The sequence below is a fragment of the Thunnus maccoyii genome, chromosome 18 (genome assembly GCF_910596095.1).
Source record: "Thunnus maccoyii chromosome 18, fThuMac1.1, whole genome shotgun sequence".
Lineage (NCBI taxonomy): Eukaryota > Metazoa > Chordata > Actinopteri > Scombriformes > Scombridae > Thunnus > Thunnus maccoyii.
In genome coordinates this window covers 23,635,525-23,656,617 of record NC_056550.1, presented here as the reverse complement: position 1 = coordinate 23,656,617, position 21,093 = coordinate 23,635,525, and the positions used below count along the sequence as shown (strand labels likewise).

Sequence of the window (21,093 nt, the reverse complement as noted above, 5' to 3'; positions counted from 1 at the left end):
CGAGGCGGTTAATTGTCTAAAAAAAAAACTTTATTCAAAATTTACACGGACAAACACAAAAGGGAGAGGGAATGTGGGGGAAAAGGTTCAGATGTAGCTAATCGTCTTCATCTGATGGTGGCTGGTCTGTAGCGGCTTGTCTTTTCTCCATCTTGGTTATCAGCTCTGAAATAGAGGAGAAAGCAATAGATGATATGATTGAACAGAGTCATTGATGAATTTATTTACTCTTCAAGTTCACCCCCTCTCATATATATTTGACTGGCCTGTCTGAAAAAGGCTCCGCTTACCTTTAGCTGGGTTGAAGACACCGTTGGTTTGAGTGTTGCACACATAGCAGCGCTTGGATTTGCGGTAATGCTGAAGAGCACAGGCCTCACAGAAATAGTGCCGGCACCTGGGAGACATTTGACTGGTTAACACACAGCGGTTGGTATTAAAAACAAGGCTCTGCAGAGGGAAATGTTAGGAAGAAGAGGCTTACTTTGTGATGATGGGATTCTTGAAGGATTCCCTGCAGATGAAGCACTTAAAGGGCAGATCCTCGTCGTCGCTGCTCACCTCGTAGTTCTCGTCATCTAGTTGAAAGCACAGTGTCGTTCAGGAGTCGAGAAAATACAGACAGTCATAAAAACAAAACAAAACATGAAATTTCACTCCTGAGCTCACCATTGGCTCCGTATCGGCCCTCTTCCAGTTCCCTCTCGATCTGCCAGCCGTGCTTGTAGTCCGATCTGTCGTGAAGGAACTTGCAGCTGTCTAATTATCAGGAGGGAAGAACATGAAGGTTAAAGGTCAAAATAGAAAAAAACTCAGTCAGTCAACTCATGACTTTGATGTTTAAATGGTACGAGTCTCAAACGCACCTCCAAAACCACAGAAACCAGTCTCCTTGTAGTCTTTGCAGATGTCCGGCTGGTAGTCCCACCTGACTGTAGCTCTCAGGTGTTCAGGAGCCCTGATCGGTCCTTTCCTGTTAATCGATTAATAAAAGGAAATGTAATCGATTACACGTGAGCACTGCACAGTTGAATAAGATCTCGTGAAAGCGTGTGATGAATACGTCTCCCCTCACTGCTCACCTGACCATCCCAGAGGAGGCGTTTCCCATCGTGGTGTCTTTTGGTTTGATGAATTTCTGGTAGTTGTTGATGCCGCGATAGATTTTATCGTCTTCTTTGCCCTCCAGCTCCTGTTGAAGGAGGAAAACGGTTCATTCAGCAAATAGGAAACTTAATGATTTGGCAAAAGAACTGTGAGGGTAATTAAGTGTTTTATCACAAAATGCTGATGTTTAATATATTTTTACTTTTAGTGCTTAAGAAAGTGGGGCTGCAACTTTTACAATCCATTAGTTTTTTAATTATTTTCTAAATTAAACGATTAGTGGTTTGGTATAAAAAATAGTGAAACTTGTCGATCACTGTGACGTCCTCAAATGTTTTCTTTTGTCTCGACCGACCCGAAGATATTCACTTTACTGTCACAGAAGACTAAAGAAATCAGAAAATGTTCACATTTGAAAAGTTGGACTCAAATAATTTGGATATTTTTTCTTTTAAAATGACTCAAAATGAGGAACTGATTATCAAAACAGCTGGAAATTAGTCTTCTGTTGATAGACTAATCGATTAATCAAGTTATTGTTGCAGCTCTAATATTCTGTTCATGCCTTAATACAACATTAAAACCTTAGTAATAGCATGAATTTAATCATCAATGGAGCACTAAGCCACAAATAAGACAAGTATCTAAGAAAAAAACCCCAAATTTACACAGAAACCCTTCATCATTTGTGTGAGTTTTGTGACATGTTGAGTGACATCATCTCATCTCTCACCTCTTGGATTTTCTGGCTCCTCTCAAAGATGGCCTGAGCATCCTTGTCTCTCTCTGTGTCCAGCTCGTATGTTGCAGTTGCACCCATGTCCTCTGGTCCCTCTGGTTTCTTTTTTGGGACAAGATTGGGAGAATAGCGGAGAGTGAATTTTAATTTAAACCAGCCTTTCCGCTTCAGTCGAGCCAAGAGACTGTGGCTTCATTGCAACATACCAGACTAGGAATGCACAAAAACAACAGCAGACAGAAAACAACGCTTTTCAGCCACTGAGCAGCTCCACTGGAGCAGCAAAAGAGTTTAGTACCTTGCATTGATGCCTTTCTGCCACCCCAACAAAATGTGATATGAAAGAAAAATGTCAACTCACCGCTGACCGTGTCGACTTGTAGGCAACAGTGATCTTCTCTTCTTTCTCATCCTCACTTTCACTGGAACTCACATCGTCTCTCTCCACTTTCTTTGTCTGGATAGGTACGAGACAAGAGGCAGGCTTTACCTTTCCATTAAGCTTCAAATGGATTTTTAAATCCAATTATTACTATGATTTAATATTAATGTTACCTTTTGAATCATGGGATTGACTCGAGTGCTTTTCTTTTCTCTTCTGACCACAGAGCTCTGCTCCTCCTCACTGTTTCCATCTGAAAAAGAAAGAAGATGCAACTTATTTTTGTTCTCCAGCAAAGGTGAAACCACTAAACTTTTACCGCTAGCTACAATAAAAAGTCCACAGGAACTGATAGCTGACACTTGATCTGCCGACTTCTGTATTATCAAAGGATGGGTTTACAATTTTTCAAGGTGTTTTAAAACAACAGTCAAGATCTCTTCATAATGCATTTACAACGTAAGTGATGAGGGATAAAATCCACAGTCCTCCTTCTGTGCAAAAATGTATTTAAAAGTTTACCTGAAGCTAATATGAAACTTCAGTCGTCTAAATGAGTCAAATCAAGTAGATATCTTTCAACGTTACAGTCTTTTTAGTGCCAAAGTCCCTCTTTTTGTTACTATACTTCAACCGCAGCTCAACAGGGAAACACTGTCTGAGGAAACACAAAGAGGGAATTTGATGCTAAAAAGACTGTAAATGTGGCAGATATCCACTTGATATGACTAACTCAGACTGCTGAAGCCTCATATAAGCGTCACCTCAACTTTTAAATGCATTTTTGCACAAAATGACTGTGTGAACACACTGTGGATTTTGGCCTCCATCACTTACATTGAAGGCACATTTGAAGGGGATCTTTCAATAGCCAGTATGAACAGGAGGAATCATTACAGCGAGGAAAACCTCTTTCAGTGTTCATAGGATTACCTGACTGTTGTTTTAAGACGTTATCCTTTAACGCATCCAAATTCCGAGGGAACTGGAACGCAGCACAATTGGAGGAAATGATTTCTCAGTGACACAAAATGTCACAACCTGTTCACAGTTTACAGTCTCATCTTTATATCGTTAATAATACGTTGGGTAAGTATTAAAGTTGTTATTAAAGACGCACACAAACACTGGCTAAGTCGTTTGACATTTCAGCACCACTGACGAAGCCAAAGCTTAACCAACACGGACGGATTCATGTCATGAAAAACACTTAAAAAACTTAAGTTAAATGAGTAACTGCTACCTTTGTCGCTGTCGCTTGCTTTCCTCTTTCGTCCTGAAAATTTCTTTGTAGATTTTTTGAAAAGAAAAGTGCAGGAACCCGCTTTTGGCTCTTCTGACTCCGCCATCTTGCCTTCAGTTTTATAAATAACTACTTTCTACCCGCAGCGCCCTCTAGTGTCCCGGATGTCTCTGAAAATATAACCTCGCCCCCTGCTGGTCACCAGGAGAATTACTGCCCTCCGTAATTCAGTTGTTATGAAGTCAAATATATATTTAACACGTTTTGATAGATTAAATTTACTCCCAGATGTACGTAGAAACAATTATATGTGAAGTGTGAATAGCCCTAAAGTGAAGACTATATTATATGGTGTCCATAGAGCACCAGGGAACCCCTGCAAAAAAGGGGAATAACTTATTTTCACTATAATTCCATCTATAAGTAACACAATGACAGAATGTGTGACTATTTTGGTCATGGGTTTCATACACTTTCTGTAATAAAACATCTAAAAGTGAAGATCTTATCAGATAGGGGACCCTGAGACTAAATCTTATCAAATGGGGGTCTGTGGTCTAATATGTGTCAGTTTAGGGGTCCAGTTTACAGAGAACAACTCCTGCTTGTTGGCATGGAAAGAACATGGAAACCATCTATTAAAATAATTCTCTCTCAGGTTAATTTGTACTTGTTACACATATGAAACTGTTTTTCTGCCATTAATTTAAGAAGATCAAATTAATGCACTCGGGTACAAACAAACAAAGAAACATCAAAAAAGCTCCTTAGCAGAGTGCTCAACATACACTGAATCAAACCAGAATTAAAGGGTCAAATAAAACTATAATTATTCAGGAAACAGCAAACTGATACCTAACCACAGACTGTAAAAAAAATAATGAACAAAGCCACCGTGACATCACCCACTGGTTTGTGGATTCCCATTTTGAAGCCTCGAGTTCAGCATTTTGACTGTCGCCATCTTGGATTTTTGGAGCCAGAACTTCATGACCATATTTGGACAAGAGGGTGGAGCTGACCCTATTGACCAATCATGTTTGAGCAGGCTTTGGTTGCATGCAGGTAAACATCCCTTGTAGAGAGCAAAATAGGCAGAATGCTTTGGCCAAAATGCAATTTCAGAACAACGATTTAGCTTTTTATTAGCTTTTTAAAGAATGTATCTGCATTCATATGCATATATCTGTTTATAGAGATTAGCCAAAATGTCGTCTGGACCTAAGACACCTACAAAAAATTGCTAATCAGACTGTAAACAATGACTGGTGCATGGAAGAGGAAGTCTTGGCCCAGATATCCACTGGCTACACCGAAGCCCCAGAAATATTGGCCCAAGAGGCTAAATTGTCATCAGAAAAATAGACGATGGGTTCCGAGATTGGCCTCGCCCTGCTTTATCATCAAATATAAATTAAATGGAACCATAATTTACAAATTGAACATCATGCTGCATTGAAGAAGACTTGAAACTACCAATTGAGACCATAAACTCATCAGGAAAGTGTTTACTGAGGTAATAAATCAAGTGAGAAGTAGGGTCATTTTCTCATAGACTTCTATACCATCGGACTCATTTTTTAAGCCAGTAGAGTCGCCTCCTGATGGCCATTAGAGAAAATGCAGGTTTAAGTCACTTCCGCATTAGCTTCACTTTTCAGACCAAGGAACCTATAAAAGATAAAGGATTATAGGTTCCCTGTTTCAGACCCGGAACTAACTAACTTTGTGACGACGGTGTCGTATTTTGAAACCGGAAGTTGTGCATCTAAGCGGCTTTAACTTGACGCTGCCGCCGCTCTGTCCTCATCCTCCTCCTCCTCCTCCTCCTGCAGCAGCAGCAGCATCACCATCATCATCCGCGGCTCCCCGCAGAGGACAGCGGGTGCTTGTAGGACGCTGAGCCCGCGGAGGGAGGGGTCCTGGCCTGGGCACGGATCCCGAAGAGGCCCCGGGGCCGCCGCTGGATGGAGTCGGGCTGCGTTCAGACAGCAATGGCTATGGGTCTGACATCGAAGAAGGCGTCTGCTCGGAGCGTCGGTGTGGAGCGAAAAAACCTCATCACGGTTTGCAGGTAGCTTAAATATCACGACACAGGCGATGCTGTGAATCATCTGCGAGTATCTGTCCGTGCATGCATGCAGATAATAACGGATAAATGCTGCTTTAAGGGCTGCAACGGGGAGCAAAATAGATGTAAAATAATGCAGATTATTATCATAATTCCTAGAAATTAAAGGGGTAAAGAGGAGGCAGGTGCGTTTTCACCTTCACATACCCCTGCCATCACATCCGCCTGTGCAGACAAGGAAAATAAAACAATATACTGTGTATATATAATAATAAATCAATACGGTCTCGCAGTGCGTCTGTTAATCTAATATTGACTGTATCAGTGGCACTTTAGTTCCTCTTTCTTGTGACATTTATAGAGTATCCCTCCATAATCTCTCAGGAATAGTCTGTTTGGTTTTTTTTAACAGGTCCATTCACCTGCTTGATTCCTTTCTGGTTAATGCATCTTTTTTTAAAAGGATAAAAATGAGAGTTAGTGGACAGCATATAAGCCAACAGCAGGTTTTTCCTCCTCCATCACAGTCAGGTTCATGGGACAAGGGCGTTTGGAGCAGTACAAGGAGGACTCCTCCCCCCCTGTCAGTGGCCCTCAGCCTACACAGTCCAGTGAGTGCTGATGGGCTGTCATGTGCAGTCGCTATGTGGCTCTCATAAATCACTGTCTTGTACAATGTTCAGAGAGGTTAAGCCTGGAAACTCTTGTGCATCAGAGGCTTCACCATCCGCCGATTTAACTGTCCAGAGTGGTAAAATATATCTGTACAGTTCAACCATACGACTATCTTTGGATGTAATATTAAAGTGTTCCTACACGAGGAAAGAGGCTGTTTTTACAGTGATGTACATGTTTAACATTTAAGTAATCTCTTGATGATCTAAATCAATAGTTTCCAACCTTTTTGGCATCTGAATGACCTCCTAAAATGAAGGAATATCTCTTTGTAATTCTGAATCTCAGGTGAAGGTCTTAGTAAGGCTACGACTGATGATTATTTTTATTATTGATTCATTGTTTTGTCTTTAAAGTGTCACAAAATAGTGAAAAATGGTTGTTATAATTTCCCAGGGTCAAAGGTGAGGCCTTTAAATGTCTTGTTTTGTCTAGTCAACAGTCCAAAACCCAAAGATATTTAGTTTACCTGCATGTTTAACACCCAAGAGCTTCATATCCTCACATTTTAGGAGCTGCAACCAGGAAATATTTGGCGTTTTTCTTTAAAAAATGTTCTTGTTCCCAGATTGTTTCATTTTAATTACTCTCGGGGGTCCAGAGGATGTGAAAATGCATCTGTGCCTGTGTGAAGCATCATATAGAGTTAAGGAAACATTAAAGCTATGTATTATTTTATGATGTTGCACACAGTGAATATGACGTATGTCAAACACAAGGGAGGATTAACAACGCAGGCAACTGCCGCAAAAGCCTCAGGTTTACTTCATCTCATTTGTGTTTACATAATCTGATTAATGGAAGTAGAATATGAAGTATGACGAGTCCTCCATCCTCCATCTTGTGGTCCTGGTCTTGAATCTAGTTTTAAGACCTGAGTTATTTTACTTTATATTGAGCTTATTTGTTGTAAAGTTGTGTTTTAATCCATCCATATGATCACTGTAAGGCTGCAGCAACAAATATTTTCACTATCAAGACATCTGACATTTATTTTCTCTAATAACTGATTGAGTGTTCAGTGTATAAAATGTCAGAAAATAGAGAAAAGTCATTATTATTATTATTATTCACTAAACATTCAAATAACTTCTTTTATCTGACTGACAATCAAAAACCCAAAAATGTTGTGTTTTAATATCATGAAAAACTGGAAAACCAGCAAATATTTTTGATTTGAGAGGCTGGTATCAGTGAATCTTTGCTTTAAAAAAAACAATATAAATGATATAATTAATTATCATAATTATTTAGTCTAATCAACTAATAATTTCAGCTGTAGAGTAGTGGAGGTCAACAGGGGTCACGGTCAAACCTTATTAAACTTTTTTTAAATCTCATGAGGTTATCTTTACATTATTTCTATAATATTTATTTTTGGGGGAATAAAATGTTCATGATGACCTTTTTTCTGATTTATAGTGTTTTAGCATTTCTTTAAAGCCAATATATACATAAAATATACATACAGTATATTATTTTTTATTATTGGTGATCCTATCAACTTAAGTCTTGACAGGGATACTGATCAGCTGTGATATTTATCTTAATTTATCTGCAAGCTTTTAGACAGTACATCATTATTATTGTCTCAGATGGAACCCTGTTCTTAAATCTACAGTCCTCCATGCATTTACTTTAACTATCCTTATTGTTTTTGTTCCTTATACTTCAGATGACTCACTTAGACCCTCTGACTAGATCCTCTTTTCTTTGTATCTAAGGAAGTTGGTTAAATAGTTACCTGTAAATATTCCTTCTCTGTCATCAAGTCTTCTTATCTTAAAAAAATCCCTTTTTTTCAGTAGTTCTGTCACTGTTACTTTATGTATTAATCGTTTTATCTTGACTGTGTCTGGATTAAGGTTGTAACTCATTTGTCTTACTGTGTCTTGTGTTTTCAGCAAAGACTTGTGGGAAAGTTACGGCTCTACTTTAATAGTTTTATAGTATCCTCATAAGATTTATTCTAGCGTTAGTGTGGGTCTTGAATTGCAAATGGATCGTAGTTATAAGTGTTTTTGCAGACTGTGCAGGGACGTGATTATTGAATGTGAGGATTATGCAGAATGAGGTAAACAGTAAACATCAGAGCATCCTTTGTTGATCCGTGTTTGAGGGAGACGACGAGCCAAAGTGACGTCATTCCTTCTTAACTCTTTCCTATTTTATTTACTTCCACCTGCCTCATTATCTCCACTGTGTCTTTGTTGTGTTTAAAAAAAACAAAAAAACTCCCAAAAAAGACAATATTCAGACTCAGAAATAGACACACAATCAAGCAAGAGTTTTTATTCCAGTACCTCTGTCTGCATTTTAGAAGACATGTACAGTGAAGGAAAACACACAACATCACACAGAGCTTTCCTGCAAAGAAATAAAAGTTCTCACAATAGACGTCCAGACACAGAGGAAAGATTAGCGAGGACACAAAAAGACTGTTGTGTTCAGTTTTGGCCTGACCGTGCTAAGACCGGTTTAATCGTTTAAGCGTTTTTAATAACAACAAACAAACAGGACAAGACAGAAATAAATCTCAAACAGCTTTCCATCAGTAATGCTTACTACACAGTTTCTTTCCGTTTTTTTTCTAATGAACAACATGACATTGATTAGGTTCAGTTGGAGGGCGACTTCTTCCAGGCGTCTCCTCGTTCACGGCGTTTCTGACCTTTTTCTTTTTTTTTTTAAATGTTCTTCTTCTTCTTGATGCCGTTCTGGTCAGAGCTGATTCAAGTAGTCAAAGGGTCGTGTGATCGTACAGTCTCACAGGAGAGACACATCCTGAATCAACTGGCTGTGCATTAAAGCAGGCTGGGCGTCGCGTCGGTGCAGGATGCAGGATCCAGGCTCGGTGTTGCTGACAGAAACACGGCTTGATCCTGAACCTCGCTAAGCTAAGCTGAACATTAGTGCTCGGGTTAATACACCAAGGCCAAGCCTTTATTTTTACCCTAATACATGTGTGTATATATATAACGTCTTGACCTCTTCACCCCTCATACATGTTTAACATACAATCACCACACACAGAGATTAACATTTTCAAATCCGAACAGTTCATTTGGGGGAAGTTATGTCATTTTGCAGGACTTCAGGAAAAAAAAGGGGGACTGCTTGTGTCCTCACTTGTTGTTTTTTTTTTTAGTTTAGGGGTCAAGAAGTTCACATGTTGTTGTCGAATGTCCCCTCAACGCTGTCTTATCACCGGGGGGGAAGCGTAACAATGACAAACTGGCATCACAGTCCTGTTTGCGGTATAATAATATCGGCTTCTCCTGCTACAGAAGTTCGCCTGACGTCTATTCAGTGTTTCAGTGCCTTGTTCATAACGTCATACTTAACATAATGAACTTATTTTTTTTTAAATTAGAGACACATACAGTATGTACAGCAAAAGACATTTGGGTGTAATGAAGGAAAACATGATCAAACATTTGCACCATCACAGGGAACAGTTTCTGCACGAGACCTAACCATAATTAAGAATAATTATGAGAGAAATAACAATAAAACAGACCGTTACTGTCTGCAAAATATCAACTAAGAACAACAGTCTTACTTTTAGCTTCATGAAAAGCTTTTTTAAGTTAATTTCGAGTGAGGGTAACCATGATTTGAGCTTTTTTTTTTAGCCCGACAACATCAAAAATCCAAAAGAATTTAGTTTTAATGGCTATGAAGAGACTTATTTATCACGTACACAGTGATGACAGTGTCACTGGGATCTACTGGTCTCTGTGCTGTTGCCACTAGCAACAGGTTTTTATCTTCTCATGGCAGGGCTGAGGCTTTTTTTTTCTCGCAGTCAGTGGGAATTTTACATGCATAAGTCCTGATAACTTTGTTTATCTGAGCTGAATTTGAACTCCGCTCACAAGACAATTTATTATTCTGTTCACAGAGGCCATGTGCTGCACTGTAATGTTTTAAAAAAAACCCAAAAAAAACAAAAAAAAACGAGACTGTTTTTGTTGCTTTTACTCTGGCTAACAGCTCTCATGCCGTCATCCGTGACTGGAGGAGCGGTGTTGCTGTGGACGCGGCGAACCTAAGAAAACATAGATAAGATGAGTGAGACTTGACAGGTCTGACGTGAGGTGTTATCACTTCAGCTGCTTCCTGTAAACAAAAGGAACAAGGCAAAGGGGGGGGGGGGGGGGGGGAGAGGAGGGAGGGTGATTTGTTGCATCTCGGCTGAGAGGTTTGAGGCGTGGCATCGAGAGTAGAAACACAAATACATATTCACATCACTTGGACATGCCTCAGCAAGTGGGTGTTGTTTTTTTATTTTATTCTAAACAATAGTAAGGGGTGCATCATCTGGTACCCTTTTGAACATGTATGTCTGGAATAACCTTATTTTTCAGTTGTGCAGCCTTCTTTTGCATTTTTTCCCTGATTTCTGACTCATTTTTCACCATCAAGTATGTGTAAATTACAGCAGAATGTTCGACAGGCTCGACTAAACATTTGGACGTCTCTCATCAGCAGAGCGTTGCAGGTTCTCTCACCACCAGATTTCACCCTGACACTCTGTTTACTCTTCATTTTAACCCCCCTCTGTCATGCTCCCAACATCTGATTCACGCTCTCGTTGCTTCTCAGCCCGACATCCTTTACTGTCCATCATGCGCGCCGATCCTTCTACACCTCCTCTGACCACGAGACACTTTGCTTAGACGCTTGTTCACAAGAGGGGGTGGGAGGGGAGAGGAAGTGGGAGAGAGAGAGAGAGACACACCCTGCTGTCGTTACATTTTTATGTCTTTTTTTTTTTTTTTCTCTCTATTTGGCTTCGACTCAAATGATCATTCTTGGCTAATATTCATCAGGGCACAAAGCTTTAATTCTCTTGGCTGTTTTGTGCCGATCCAGTACAGGACAGGACGTCTCCTCCCGACAGTCCAGGACGATAAACATGCCACTGGCTGATGTTACACAATGCCGCGGCCAGTGAGGAGTCCGCCTGTGACATCTGATCCTGCTGGTAATGCCAAGACTAAAAAAGAGAAGACAGAAAAGAGGAAGAGAAAGAAAGGAGTCAAGGAAATGCTTACAGGGTAGTAAGGGGGAAAAAAAAGCTGAGAGGGGTTAGCGTGAAGTGTCACTGCTGGTAAATGCAGTTTTTGGTTATCCTAGGTGGTGCTGCTGCTGGATCAAACACAACTTGTGTAAGTACAGTAAAGGGGTGAGAGAGGAGAACAAGAGGGCATTTAAAGAGAGCTGAGAGTGGGTTTGGCGCGGGTCCAGGCTGAGTGAGAGGGGGCACAAAAGAAGCTTGTCAGAAGGCCCCGCAGTTGTTTTTCAGTGTCAAATCGTACCAAGAGCATGTTGCCATTCCACTCCAACCATTTGCATTTGAGGCATGCCAGCGATTCCCCTTCAGATCAAAGGACTTCAGTTAATTTACAATCCCTCTGCTGTAATGTTGGTTTGAGATAACGCCGCTGCCACTTTATCAGGTCAAAGAGGCCTCTTGCAACACTAGACTTTCCCCTGTTATGATTTTAACGCTATCACATCACAACAAACTGGGTAGACGCTAATCAGTGGTTTCCCAAACTTTGCTCTGGGAACCACCAGGGGCCTTTTATTGGGTTTCCAAAGGCGTGGTACTCTGCATAATGAGGAATTGGTTTCAGCATTATTTCATGTCATTGGGCGTCTGCACAATGAGTTGATTTATGACTAGCTGTGACCATATGTTTCACTTCCTTCTGCAACTTCCTTTTCTAAAATTCTAGACAGATTCACTGCAAAGTCAACAAAATCTCCTCTTAGATGCATTTTCTTATTAGAAACATATCAAGGGATCACCTCTGGTCTACAGCTGATCTCTTTGATTGAGCTCAGATGTGAAAATGATGAATCCCTGCCACAACACACAATATTTGTGCTCACTAGCAAACTGACGTGACCATCACAAGAGTTTGTGAACCCTCCCCAACACCTTGGAGGTCTCTTACACCTTAAAACCTTGACTGGCTTTGGCTCAAAGCATCAGACAGAATTTAGACACCACTGACCTGTTTCCTTGATAGATCCGGTATAGCCAAAAAAAAAAAATCAAAGTTCCAAAAGTAAATTTAATCCAGTTTTTGCCGTCAGTCGGAATAGACCCTGTGCAGATGCTGTAGTGGCATCCATATGTTCTCTGTGATGGTGCTGTTCTCTTGTGACATTTTCTGCCAGTCCCCCCACCCCGCGATGAGGTCCCCTCTCATCTAGAGCGTCTTGCGTTTGGGGAAGATGGCTTTCCGAAAAGACGTGGTGGTGGTGCCTCTGCTGAACGAGGCGCCACCCAGGGCGATCTTGGTCTTCCCGCTGGTGATGGTGGAAGAGCCCAGAGATGTTGTGCTCCTGCCCCTGGAGATGGAGGAGTTCCCCATGGCAAGCTTGGTCTTCCCCCTCTTTATGGTGGTGTTGCCCAGGGTTAAGGCCGTCTTCCCCTCGGTGAAGCTGGTGTTGCCCATTGAGGAGAAGCTCGTCTTCCTGACCCAGATTCGACGGCGGGGTTCGGGGCTCACTCGACGCAAAGCATCGCACGCTCATGCAGTACGCCCTGCTCTGCAAGCCCTCGGGGGTAATAGTAACATCAGCTACAATCCAGAGTAGACCAGAATGCTAAGCGTGGATAGTGCGACCCCCGTGTCGCATAATGCCCTCGTTGAGCTTGTAGACGTGGGCTCTGGAAGGCCACATACCACCCATGTGTCCCTGTGAATGGACAGAGGCAGCCGTAGGTGGCCACAGCCTATCTGGGGGGACTGGGACAGTGGTGCGATTGTCCCGTCGCCACGACGACACCACCGGACGGTTGAAGGACACATTGTTGCAAAGGGGACAATCTGCGGTGACATCACTTTCTTCTGAGCCATTGTTCCCTATAGCCTCTGGTTGTAAGACATTGCCTCTGTGTACGACTGTATGTAGCATATGTGAAATGAGTCTCAGGGTGTCCGATTTGATAAGAGGAAGGCTGAATGTGTTCATGTTCCCCACAGATAGTTGAGCCTTTGATTGCACCCTTCTTGTACTTGTGTTTTCACTCCATTTGAAACATGGGTGCGGCTCCTTCGGGTTGATGTTTATGATCCATTTGAACTGTTTTCAGCAATTGAAGTCATTTATTTTCTTCTATTTTAATGTTATTCAAGATTGTAGAGAGTATCCCATTAAAAAGTTTAGATCTACATACAAATCAATCAAGCCAAGCAATGTTTAGACATGTTACTTTTATAAGCACTGTTACATCAATCAACCTTTACAGTTCAAAACTGACTTTGCTGTTGAACATATGAGCAGCATAGTTATAGAAAATGCAAGGAGAATCCAGTCTTATCAACATGCACAAAGATACCACATTTATACCAAAGATGTTGTTGACTGTACACAATATACAGGAGAGAAAAGCACACACTCTCTCTCTCTCTCTCTCTCGTGTCTCCTCATACATCACACACGTCTGTTTCACCCTCCCTGCCAAGTCGACACACCATAAATCATCATCTCGTCACTGTCACATTTGCTCAGCAAGCACAACATGCTCAGCACGGCTGTGGAAAAATCTCACTCTTGATTGCGAACCCATTAGATCTGCAACTCACTTAGCACTTTCTTATTCAGGAATCCGCTCTCGTACCTTGTGCATGAATGAATGAATGAATCTATAAACTCCTTATACACATTTTACACAAACATAGCAGCTCTTTTTTTTATTGACTAGTAATATTACTGACCTGCTAAAACTGACCAGATAGACATATCCTTGGGTTTTTTTGAGTGTGTGTGCAGGATTCATGTGTGAAAATCCCAGTAGATGTTGCTGTGCTTTTCTGTGCCCCTGATGAGGGTGGTTTTGAACACAGACACAGACTTGGTCCCATGAGTGAAGGTCAGAGTGGTGAGAGAGCTCGTGGTCTCCCCTCGTGTAACAGAGGTCTTGCCCACCGCTATGATGGTGTTGCCCAAAGTTACGGTGGTTCTGCTCCAGGAGATCGAGGATTTACCCCAGGAGATGGCGTACTTAGTCCTCAGGATCGAAACCCTGCCTTTGGTAAAGGAGGTCTTGCTTGACGAGAATGTGGTTTTCCACTCATTGTTAGAGTCTTTTTTGGACTGCTTGGCTGCTTTGGGTGTCTTAGCCGCGGCTTCTGGGGTCCTTTCCATCTAGGTGTTCCTGCGCTTGGACATCAATGCTTTGCGGAAGGAAGTGGTTGTGGTTCCCCGGCTGAAGCTGGCCCGTCCCAGAGCCACAGTCGTCTTTTGCCTTTGGATGGTGGAATCTCCCATGGAGGTGGTGGTCACTCCCCTGAAGATGGAGGAGTTTCCCAAGGAAACGGTAGTTTTCCCCCTGGCTATGGAGGTGCTTCCCACTGCCAGGGCAGTCTTGCCCTCGGTGATGCTAGTGTTGCCCATCGAAGCGGAGGCACTCAGCCCGAGCCAGTTATTGTATGCCGTCTCCTAACATGCACGCTGCATAGCTGCCCCTCTGTGGTGCAGCAGGGTGATCGCGTGGGGTCAAAAGCCAAACTAAAGCTGCAGCAGCAGCTGCCCTAAATAGATCACACCACCATGTATAGATGAGGGGGAGGGAATTATTTGATCATTCTTTGATGCTGGTCGGTCCCTCAGAGCGACAAGACCCAAAGGGATCTGGAAGCACAGCACGCACAAAGGCTGAAAAGACAGGGGGTTAATTGTATTGTTGTCATGATAACACTCCCAAAGCATTAAAGGGGTGCATTGTGCAGTACACAAGACAATTGGGGTGACCTCAGTGTGATAAGATGGCGTGGTTCCCAAAAAAAAAAAAGAAACCACACTCCTCCCCGCTATTGTTGCTGAGTTCAAATACAGTAGTACATTTGTCTGCTCGGGTACAGTACACGGCTGCATTTCATCGGGTGGTGCAGCTTATAACCAAGTGAAAGTTCAAATGCTTCACAGATATGCAGCAGATTTTTTTACCGTCCCCCCGTTTCACTGCCTGGTGTTTCTCTAATTCCTTTTTGTCTCTGTGTGCTTCTATTTCAGATTCTCTGTAAAGACTCTCCTAGAAAAGTACACAGCAGAGCCCATAGATGACTCATCTGAGGAGTTTATTAACTTCGCCGCCATTTTAGAGCACATCCTCAGCCACCGCTTCAAAGGTAACACAACAGGTAACATATGGCACAGAGAGAGATGGATGGATTAGTCAATATGACTCTGAATGTGAGACAGTAAAACTACTACTGCATATATCATATTGTAGACCTTAACCATGGACGCGAAATCCTCAAAAGGACAAAAACGGGTATCATTATAGAGTCAGCTGTACTGTTGCTGTGCCTGCCTGCTAACAGTGAGGGCTGCTGTCAGAGCAGAAATGATTCATCGATGTGTTTTAATCTTGGACCAGGTTCAGGAAGCTGGTTCAGCTCAGATGGACAGCGCAGTTTCTGGGAATATATCCGGCTGGCGTGCAGCAAGGTGCAGAACAACTGCATCGCCAGCATAGAAAACATAGAGAACATCAGCACATCACGAGCCAAGGCAAGGATATCTGTATGCACAAGAGTGTGTGTGTGTGTGTGTGTATATATGCATGAGGGCGAGTGTGTGTGTGTGTGGCAGTGCAAAAGAGAGCAGCAAAGAAAGCCCTCTGTTCCCACTGACTTCTTAAGTCGTCCTACATGTGCAGGGCCGGGCATGGATTCGAGTGGCGCTGATGGAGAAACGTCTGTCTGAATATGTGTCCACTGCCCTGAGGGACACCAGAACAACCAGGTTAGACTAATTACTTAATTAGTTTAGGTGGGAAACTGCAAATTTGTTTATTTTTAGCTTGTTTCTTTTCTACAGAGATCACTGAGCAATCCATATGAGCAACACTCTCTATTGATAAAGTTTTAGGCTCTGTAGATGGCCTGTAAACTGTAAAATACGTCCCCTCCTTTGTACCAGAAGATATTCTCCAGGAAAGTACAAGCAGACACCCCGTATTAAGAACGTCAAATATACTGTAAATGTTTTCATTAGGTTGCTGCAGGTAGACTCACTGTTGTATCATTGTTATATCTGGAAGTTCAGAGATGATATTCACGTCTACTTCTTGTTACAGACGGTTTTATGATGATGGAGCCATTATGCTGAGAGAGGAGGCCACAGTCCTGACCGGCATGCTGATTGGACTGAGCGCCATTGATTTCAGGTGAAGAGTCCGACAGACAGTGTATTTAAAAATATAAGTTCATTTATCTCTCTCGTGTTTGGGCCCAAAAATGAGGAATTAGAGAGTCCTCAAGTGAGATTCAGTGTGATATATTCTGTTCTTCACAGAGGGATCTTCGGGTTATACTATAATAATGAGATAGTTTACACATTTTCATATTCATTTTTTATTAATATATTAAATAAATAACATATACATATCATACAAACCTACTGTGACTCTGTCTGCTTATCATTTGGTTATATATTGATGAAATGTACATGTTTTCTCATGTGAAATGCATTTTAAACCAAGTCTGTAAGAAAAAGTATGTCGGACACTAATTCAATACAGTATAAAAGTGGCCTATTTTCAATTTTGACATATATACACAACTGGTGTAACTCATATATGTCCATGCAATGTACACACATATATTTTTGCATATGTGGCTTCCAAAATTCATATTTACAAATGCATAATTTAAAAACTCATCATAAACAATTTTCTCACACATTGACAATGAAAATCTGTTATAATTATAAACAAGATTTTTTTCTGTTTCCGTGCAGTTTTTGCTTGAAGGGGGAGACTCTGGATGGGAAATCCCCAGCTGTGATCGACTACACGCCCTACCTGAAGTTCACCCAGAGGTGAGACCGACCCGACCTTTAGCATATGCATGTGTGTGCTTTTACGACGCTGTAAACCTCCTCCTGCTTCTCCTGCTGTGTAGCTATGACTACCTGAGTGATGAGGAGGACCGCCGCAGTGTGGACAGCAGTAACAGCGAGGAGAGCGTCCCCGAGCATCCCTACATCCCCCTGGTGACCGACGAGGAGAGCTGGAGCAACAAGTGTCGCAAGATGGAGCAGAGGTTTAAGATCGTCTACGCTCAGAAGGTGACCCGCAACGATCTCTAAAACGAACTTACTGCTGCTTTAATTATTATTTCTCTCAATGAGCTTCTACACATAAATCTCTGTCTCCTTACTCGCAGGGTTACCTGGAGGAGCTGGTGCGTCTGCGTGAGTCGCAGCTGAAGAACGTGGAGACGGAGAACAAGCGTCTGAGAGCCAAGGTGGATGAACTGACGGCCCAGAGTCAACAGGAGAAGAAGGAACTGGAAGCCATCGTGCTGGAGCTGCAAGCACAACTGTGAGAAAACACATGATGCAGATAATAAACTTTAGATTACATCTATTTGTTTGTTCCTTTTCTCTTAAACAGTACATGCATGTACAACAGAGTACAGCAGAGGCAGAAAGAGGAGTTTTTACCTGCACCTATTATACATACTTAATGGCCCTGATCATGTTTATTCATAGAAGAAGAGAAGAAACTACAGATGCGATGCAGATGCAGTGTTTGATTACACCATTTTCTGATGAAAAGACTGCAAAGTTTATATTATTATATCATCCCCCAAGGCCCCAAATTTCCTCTAAGTTGAGACTATGTTGAGACATTTTGGGATTTAGGGACTCTATTTGTAGCTTAACAGCATCAAAGAGTGTAATATGACTGATTTGATCTAAAGTTCAAGCACACAAAAAGTGTCTTTTTTTCCACCTTTAATGATCAGGTGCATATTTTCTTGCTAAAATGAAAAGTATCTCTAAACTGAATCCTTTTTTTTCCTCTGTGCTTCCTCCAGCACTGCCCTCATGCCCTGTGATTCCTCTCATCTGGCTAAAGACCTTTCAATCCCGCTCGTCAACCAGTGGTCGACCATCCCAAACAACCAGGGCGATGTCAAGCTTTTCCGCAGGTAAATCTTACATGTACAGTATGTTCCCTCTTATATGATCCCATTTGATGAATAACTAAACCAAGTATTAGATGCCATTAATGTACAGAACATTATAGCAGGTATTTTAATTGTACAATGATGATATCTGGGTCCATCCAGGAGGAGTTTCCACAGTTTGGAGCAACTTTCTGCTGAAGTCAGTCTGAACTCGGACTCCCAGAAGACTGATGGGAGACAGAACGGAGACGCTGCCTGGACTTCAGCAGGTAAAGCGATTTCTTCACCACTACTGTGAGCATCCCAACATATTTACTGCAGTATTTAAAATTTATATAGTACAGAATTAGTCCTAGCACTATATAAAAGTCTTTCAGAGGCAGCCACCCATGCATATGTACATACATACTCAACAAAGGCAGGCTTGATGCCTGTTTATGGTGCTTCATGTGGGCAGCTTAAACTATGCATGATCAGAGTTTTATTGTTGTTGTTCTGTGTTTTGTCCCTGTAGGGAAAGACAACACCCCCTCCATGCTGGGTCTTTGCGGCTCTCTGGCTTCCTTACCGAGCTCCAAGTCCCTGGCCAGCCTCAAATCCAGCGAGTGTTTGGTCAACATCAGCACTGAACCCAGCCCTGCGCTCTCTCCCAGCTAGGAGCCCCAGACCAACAACTACAACAACAACAACAACTGAGATTTAACCCCCAGCCTGTCTGCCTGGTGATGCTGCGTTGACCAAGCCCACCAAATCCCCCCCCCCCCCGCACCCACCACCACCATCAACAACCCGGAAAGTCATGACGCCGTCTCTGGATTTTTGTACGTGTGAGAGTGAAATCATTACGAAGCCGAAGGGGATCCATGCCTTCTCCTCACCTTACCTGCTCGACTCTTCGCTCACACTCTCCCACCACCCATTTTGTACTATCTGTGAATCCCCTCATTCAAGATCATGCAGCGAATCCTCCTGTCAGACCTTTTCCCAAAGCATCTCCTTATAAAACGTTTTCCCCATCTTGCTCCTTATTTGAATGTCATTACTCTGTGTATTCGTGCGACCTCGCGTTTTTGCGTTTTATTTTATTCTTTTTTTTTGGTCAAAATGTAACCAAAACAGCACTTGCAGCTCTTTGGATGCAGTCACTTGCAAAGAGAGAGATGTGATGGTCGTTTTAGCAGATCAAGAGTATCTCATACACAGTAGAGGATGGGGTTTTTAAACAGACTCTCCTAAGAAGTATGTTTTATGAGTGTGAATGAATGGTATCTGGGGGTCTGTCACCCCTGAAATGGCATATGAATCATGCTTCAAACACCACAAACTGTGTCAGTCTGTGCAGCTATTATTATTACTGTATTGATTCTATCAAATCTTAAGCTACAAACATCTGTTCATTTATCTCATTTTATCCGATACAGCAGTATGTTCTTTCTACACATACACATGGGGTTATTTTTGTTTGTTTTGTGTTGCAATAAACTGCCTTTTTCCATTACGTGCGTCTGTTTGTGTGGATTTCACTGTCGTATATCAGAGAGACGGGGGCCAAAAGCAATGATTTTTAAAATGGTTTCCCAAGCAGGAGGTTAATGGAGAAGTTAAAATGAGAAGCTAGCCACATAGGACACATGTGCTCTGGCTCCATCTAGTGGTTTAATATTATAAGGTGTGACATCTTTGTGAATACCCAGAATTCATTAAAACTTGTTAGTTCCTACGAACGACCTGCAGGTCTTCAGAGAGGAAAAATGGAGATGGCAAATTCATAACAATGCAATAAATCTTATTCTAGCCAACAAGGCCAGATCCACATATATCTGGACAACTGATTAACGCTTTAACATTTCAGTAATCCGTCTCCACCCTACATTGCTGCCAATTTAAAGCTGACCCTGATCTCTGACCTCCCTGCGGAGAACAATGGGAGAAAAATGTAACAATAACAGAATCAGGATGTGTATGGAGTTTTAATCAAAAGTCCTTTCAGGTTCTGTTGAGCTGTAGCTGCTGCTGACGTTCGATAGAGATTGATCACGTAGACATGCCTGCGTAACCTAAATTGCAGGCTGATGACCTGGTAATACATCCGTCTGCAGTTACAGAGTTTATGAAACATCTGCACATGATGTTGTCCCTGATTCTGTAAGCTGGTGCACGTGCACAGATGTGCGATTGCAGTCGTGATCGGTTCACACAAGATTCAGAGAAGACACCGTGACCATGGAGCCCTTCAGCGAGCTCTCTGTAGTATTGTTGGAAACATTAATGCCACCTGCTGTGTGAAACTTAAGAGTATCGCTTGATTGATTGATTCAGCTCCAGTACAGACCCTTAATAGACCCTAATGGGAAGATATACATGTGCTATTACAGTGTTAAGACACTTGACTTGATATAAAAATGATCTTTAAGCCATCAGTCACAATGTAGACTATACATCTATATAACTGCAGTTTAATTTGTGGTTGTTTCTAGCTAGTAGCTATTATATAACTAGGTGGACACCTTGTATGAAAAGATACATCAAAAAAATTGAATAATGTAGATGAGGTTTGTTGCATTCATTATTATCTATAAAGCACTCCATTTGCATTGCACATGAAAATATACTTTATTCATGAGTTTATTTTTGCAGTAATATTAATAAATCTACACTAAATGTACTGTTTAAAGTAGAGTAAACAGTACAAAAACACCCCCTGAACTTACACTGAGACGTTTGGTGTATCTGAGTTAAAGCACAGCACATTTTAATGTGTTATGAGTTAAATTGTGAATGCATGTTATAAAAGAACAAGTCTGTTCTGTGCAGATAATTACATGATATTAATCAGAATATTATTTCAAGATGTTAACTTTATTGCATGAAAGCCTTTAAGACTGGGTTTGTAACATACATGATGCACCCTTAATGAAAATTTCTCTC

At 41.7% G+C, this 21,093-nt stretch overlaps 3 protein-coding genes across 5 annotated transcripts; 1 reads left to right on the top strand and 2 right to left on the bottom strand.

Annotated features, from left to right (window-relative positions):
* Window positions 1-8: 8 nt before the first annotated feature.
* rnf113a (ring finger protein 113A) lies at window positions 9-3,616 on the bottom strand. The gene is made up of 10 exons (XM_042391803.1): window positions 3,472-3,616; window positions 2,402-2,481; window positions 2,208-2,303; window positions 1,841-1,948; window positions 1,083-1,192; window positions 867-973; window positions 670-759; window positions 485-578; window positions 291-397; window positions 9-165 (listed from the first exon to the last, which is right to left on the bottom strand). Exons 1-10 carry the CDS (start codon window positions 3,575-3,577, stop codon window positions 98-100), a joined length of 966 nt encoding a protein of 321 aa, XP_042247737.1. The 5' UTR covers window positions 3,578-3,616; the 3' UTR covers window positions 9-97.
* On the top strand, window positions 3,169-19,663 carry rundc3aa (RUN domain containing 3Aa). Of its 3 annotated transcripts, XM_042391797.1 has the most exons (12): window positions 3,169-3,317; window positions 5,307-5,545; window positions 15,257-15,384; window positions 15,624-15,757; window positions 15,906-15,991; window positions 16,326-16,415; window positions 16,988-17,068; window positions 17,152-17,317; window positions 17,416-17,573; window positions 18,073-18,186; window positions 18,328-18,434; window positions 18,680-19,663. In XM_042391797.1, exons 2-12 carry the CDS (start codon window positions 5,439-5,441, stop codon window positions 18,820-18,822), a joined length of 1,314 nt encoding a protein of 437 aa, XP_042247731.1. In that variant the 5' UTR covers window positions 3,169-3,317; window positions 5,307-5,438; the 3' UTR covers window positions 18,823-19,663. The 3 variants fall into 3 exon arrangements, with proteins under 3 accessions (XP_042247731.1, XP_042247730.1, XP_042247732.1); XM_042391796.1 differs by lacking the exon at window positions 3,169-3,317 and having other exon boundaries at window positions 5,164-5,545; XM_042391798.1 differs by lacking the exon at window positions 3,169-3,317 and having other exon boundaries at window positions 5,166-5,545; window positions 15,257-15,372.
* On the bottom strand, window positions 14,225-14,638 carry zwi (zwilling). The gene has a single exon (XM_042391804.1). It carries the CDS (start codon window positions 14,636-14,638, stop codon window positions 14,390-14,392), a length of 249 nt encoding a protein of 82 aa, XP_042247738.1. The 3' UTR covers window positions 14,225-14,389.
* Window positions 19,664-21,093: the final 1,430 nt, after the last annotated feature.

Bases quoted from the DNA above. Each gene is read 5' to 3' on its own strand.
- zwi (XM_042391804.1), bottom strand. From the start codon at position 14,638: ATGGGCAACACTAGCATCACCGAGGGCAAGACTGCCCTGGCAGTGGGA.
- rnf113a (XM_042391803.1), bottom strand. From the start codon at position 3,577: ATGGCGGAGTCAGAAGAGCCAAAAGCGGGTTCCTGCACTTTTCTTTTC. The intron at 2,304-2,401 runs GTAACATTAATA...GTACCTATCCAG, and splicing joins TCAATCCCATGATTCAAAAG to ACAAAGAAAGTGGAGAGAGA. The intron at 974-1,082 runs GTGAGCAGTGAG...ATCGATTAACAG, and splicing joins GCCTCCTCTGGGATGGTCAG to GAAAGGACCGATCAGGGCTC.
- rundc3aa (XM_042391797.1), top strand. From the start codon at position 5,439: ATGGAGTCGGGCTGCGTTCAGACAGCAATGGCTATGGGTCTGACATCG. The intron at 17,574-18,072 runs GTGAGAAAACAC...TGCTTCCTCCAG, and splicing joins CTGGAGCTGCAAGCACAACT to CACTGCCCTCATGCCCTGTG. The intron at 18,435-18,679 runs GTAAAGCGATTT...TTGTCCCTGTAG, and splicing joins CGCTGCCTGGACTTCAGCAG to GGAAAGACAACACCCCCTCC.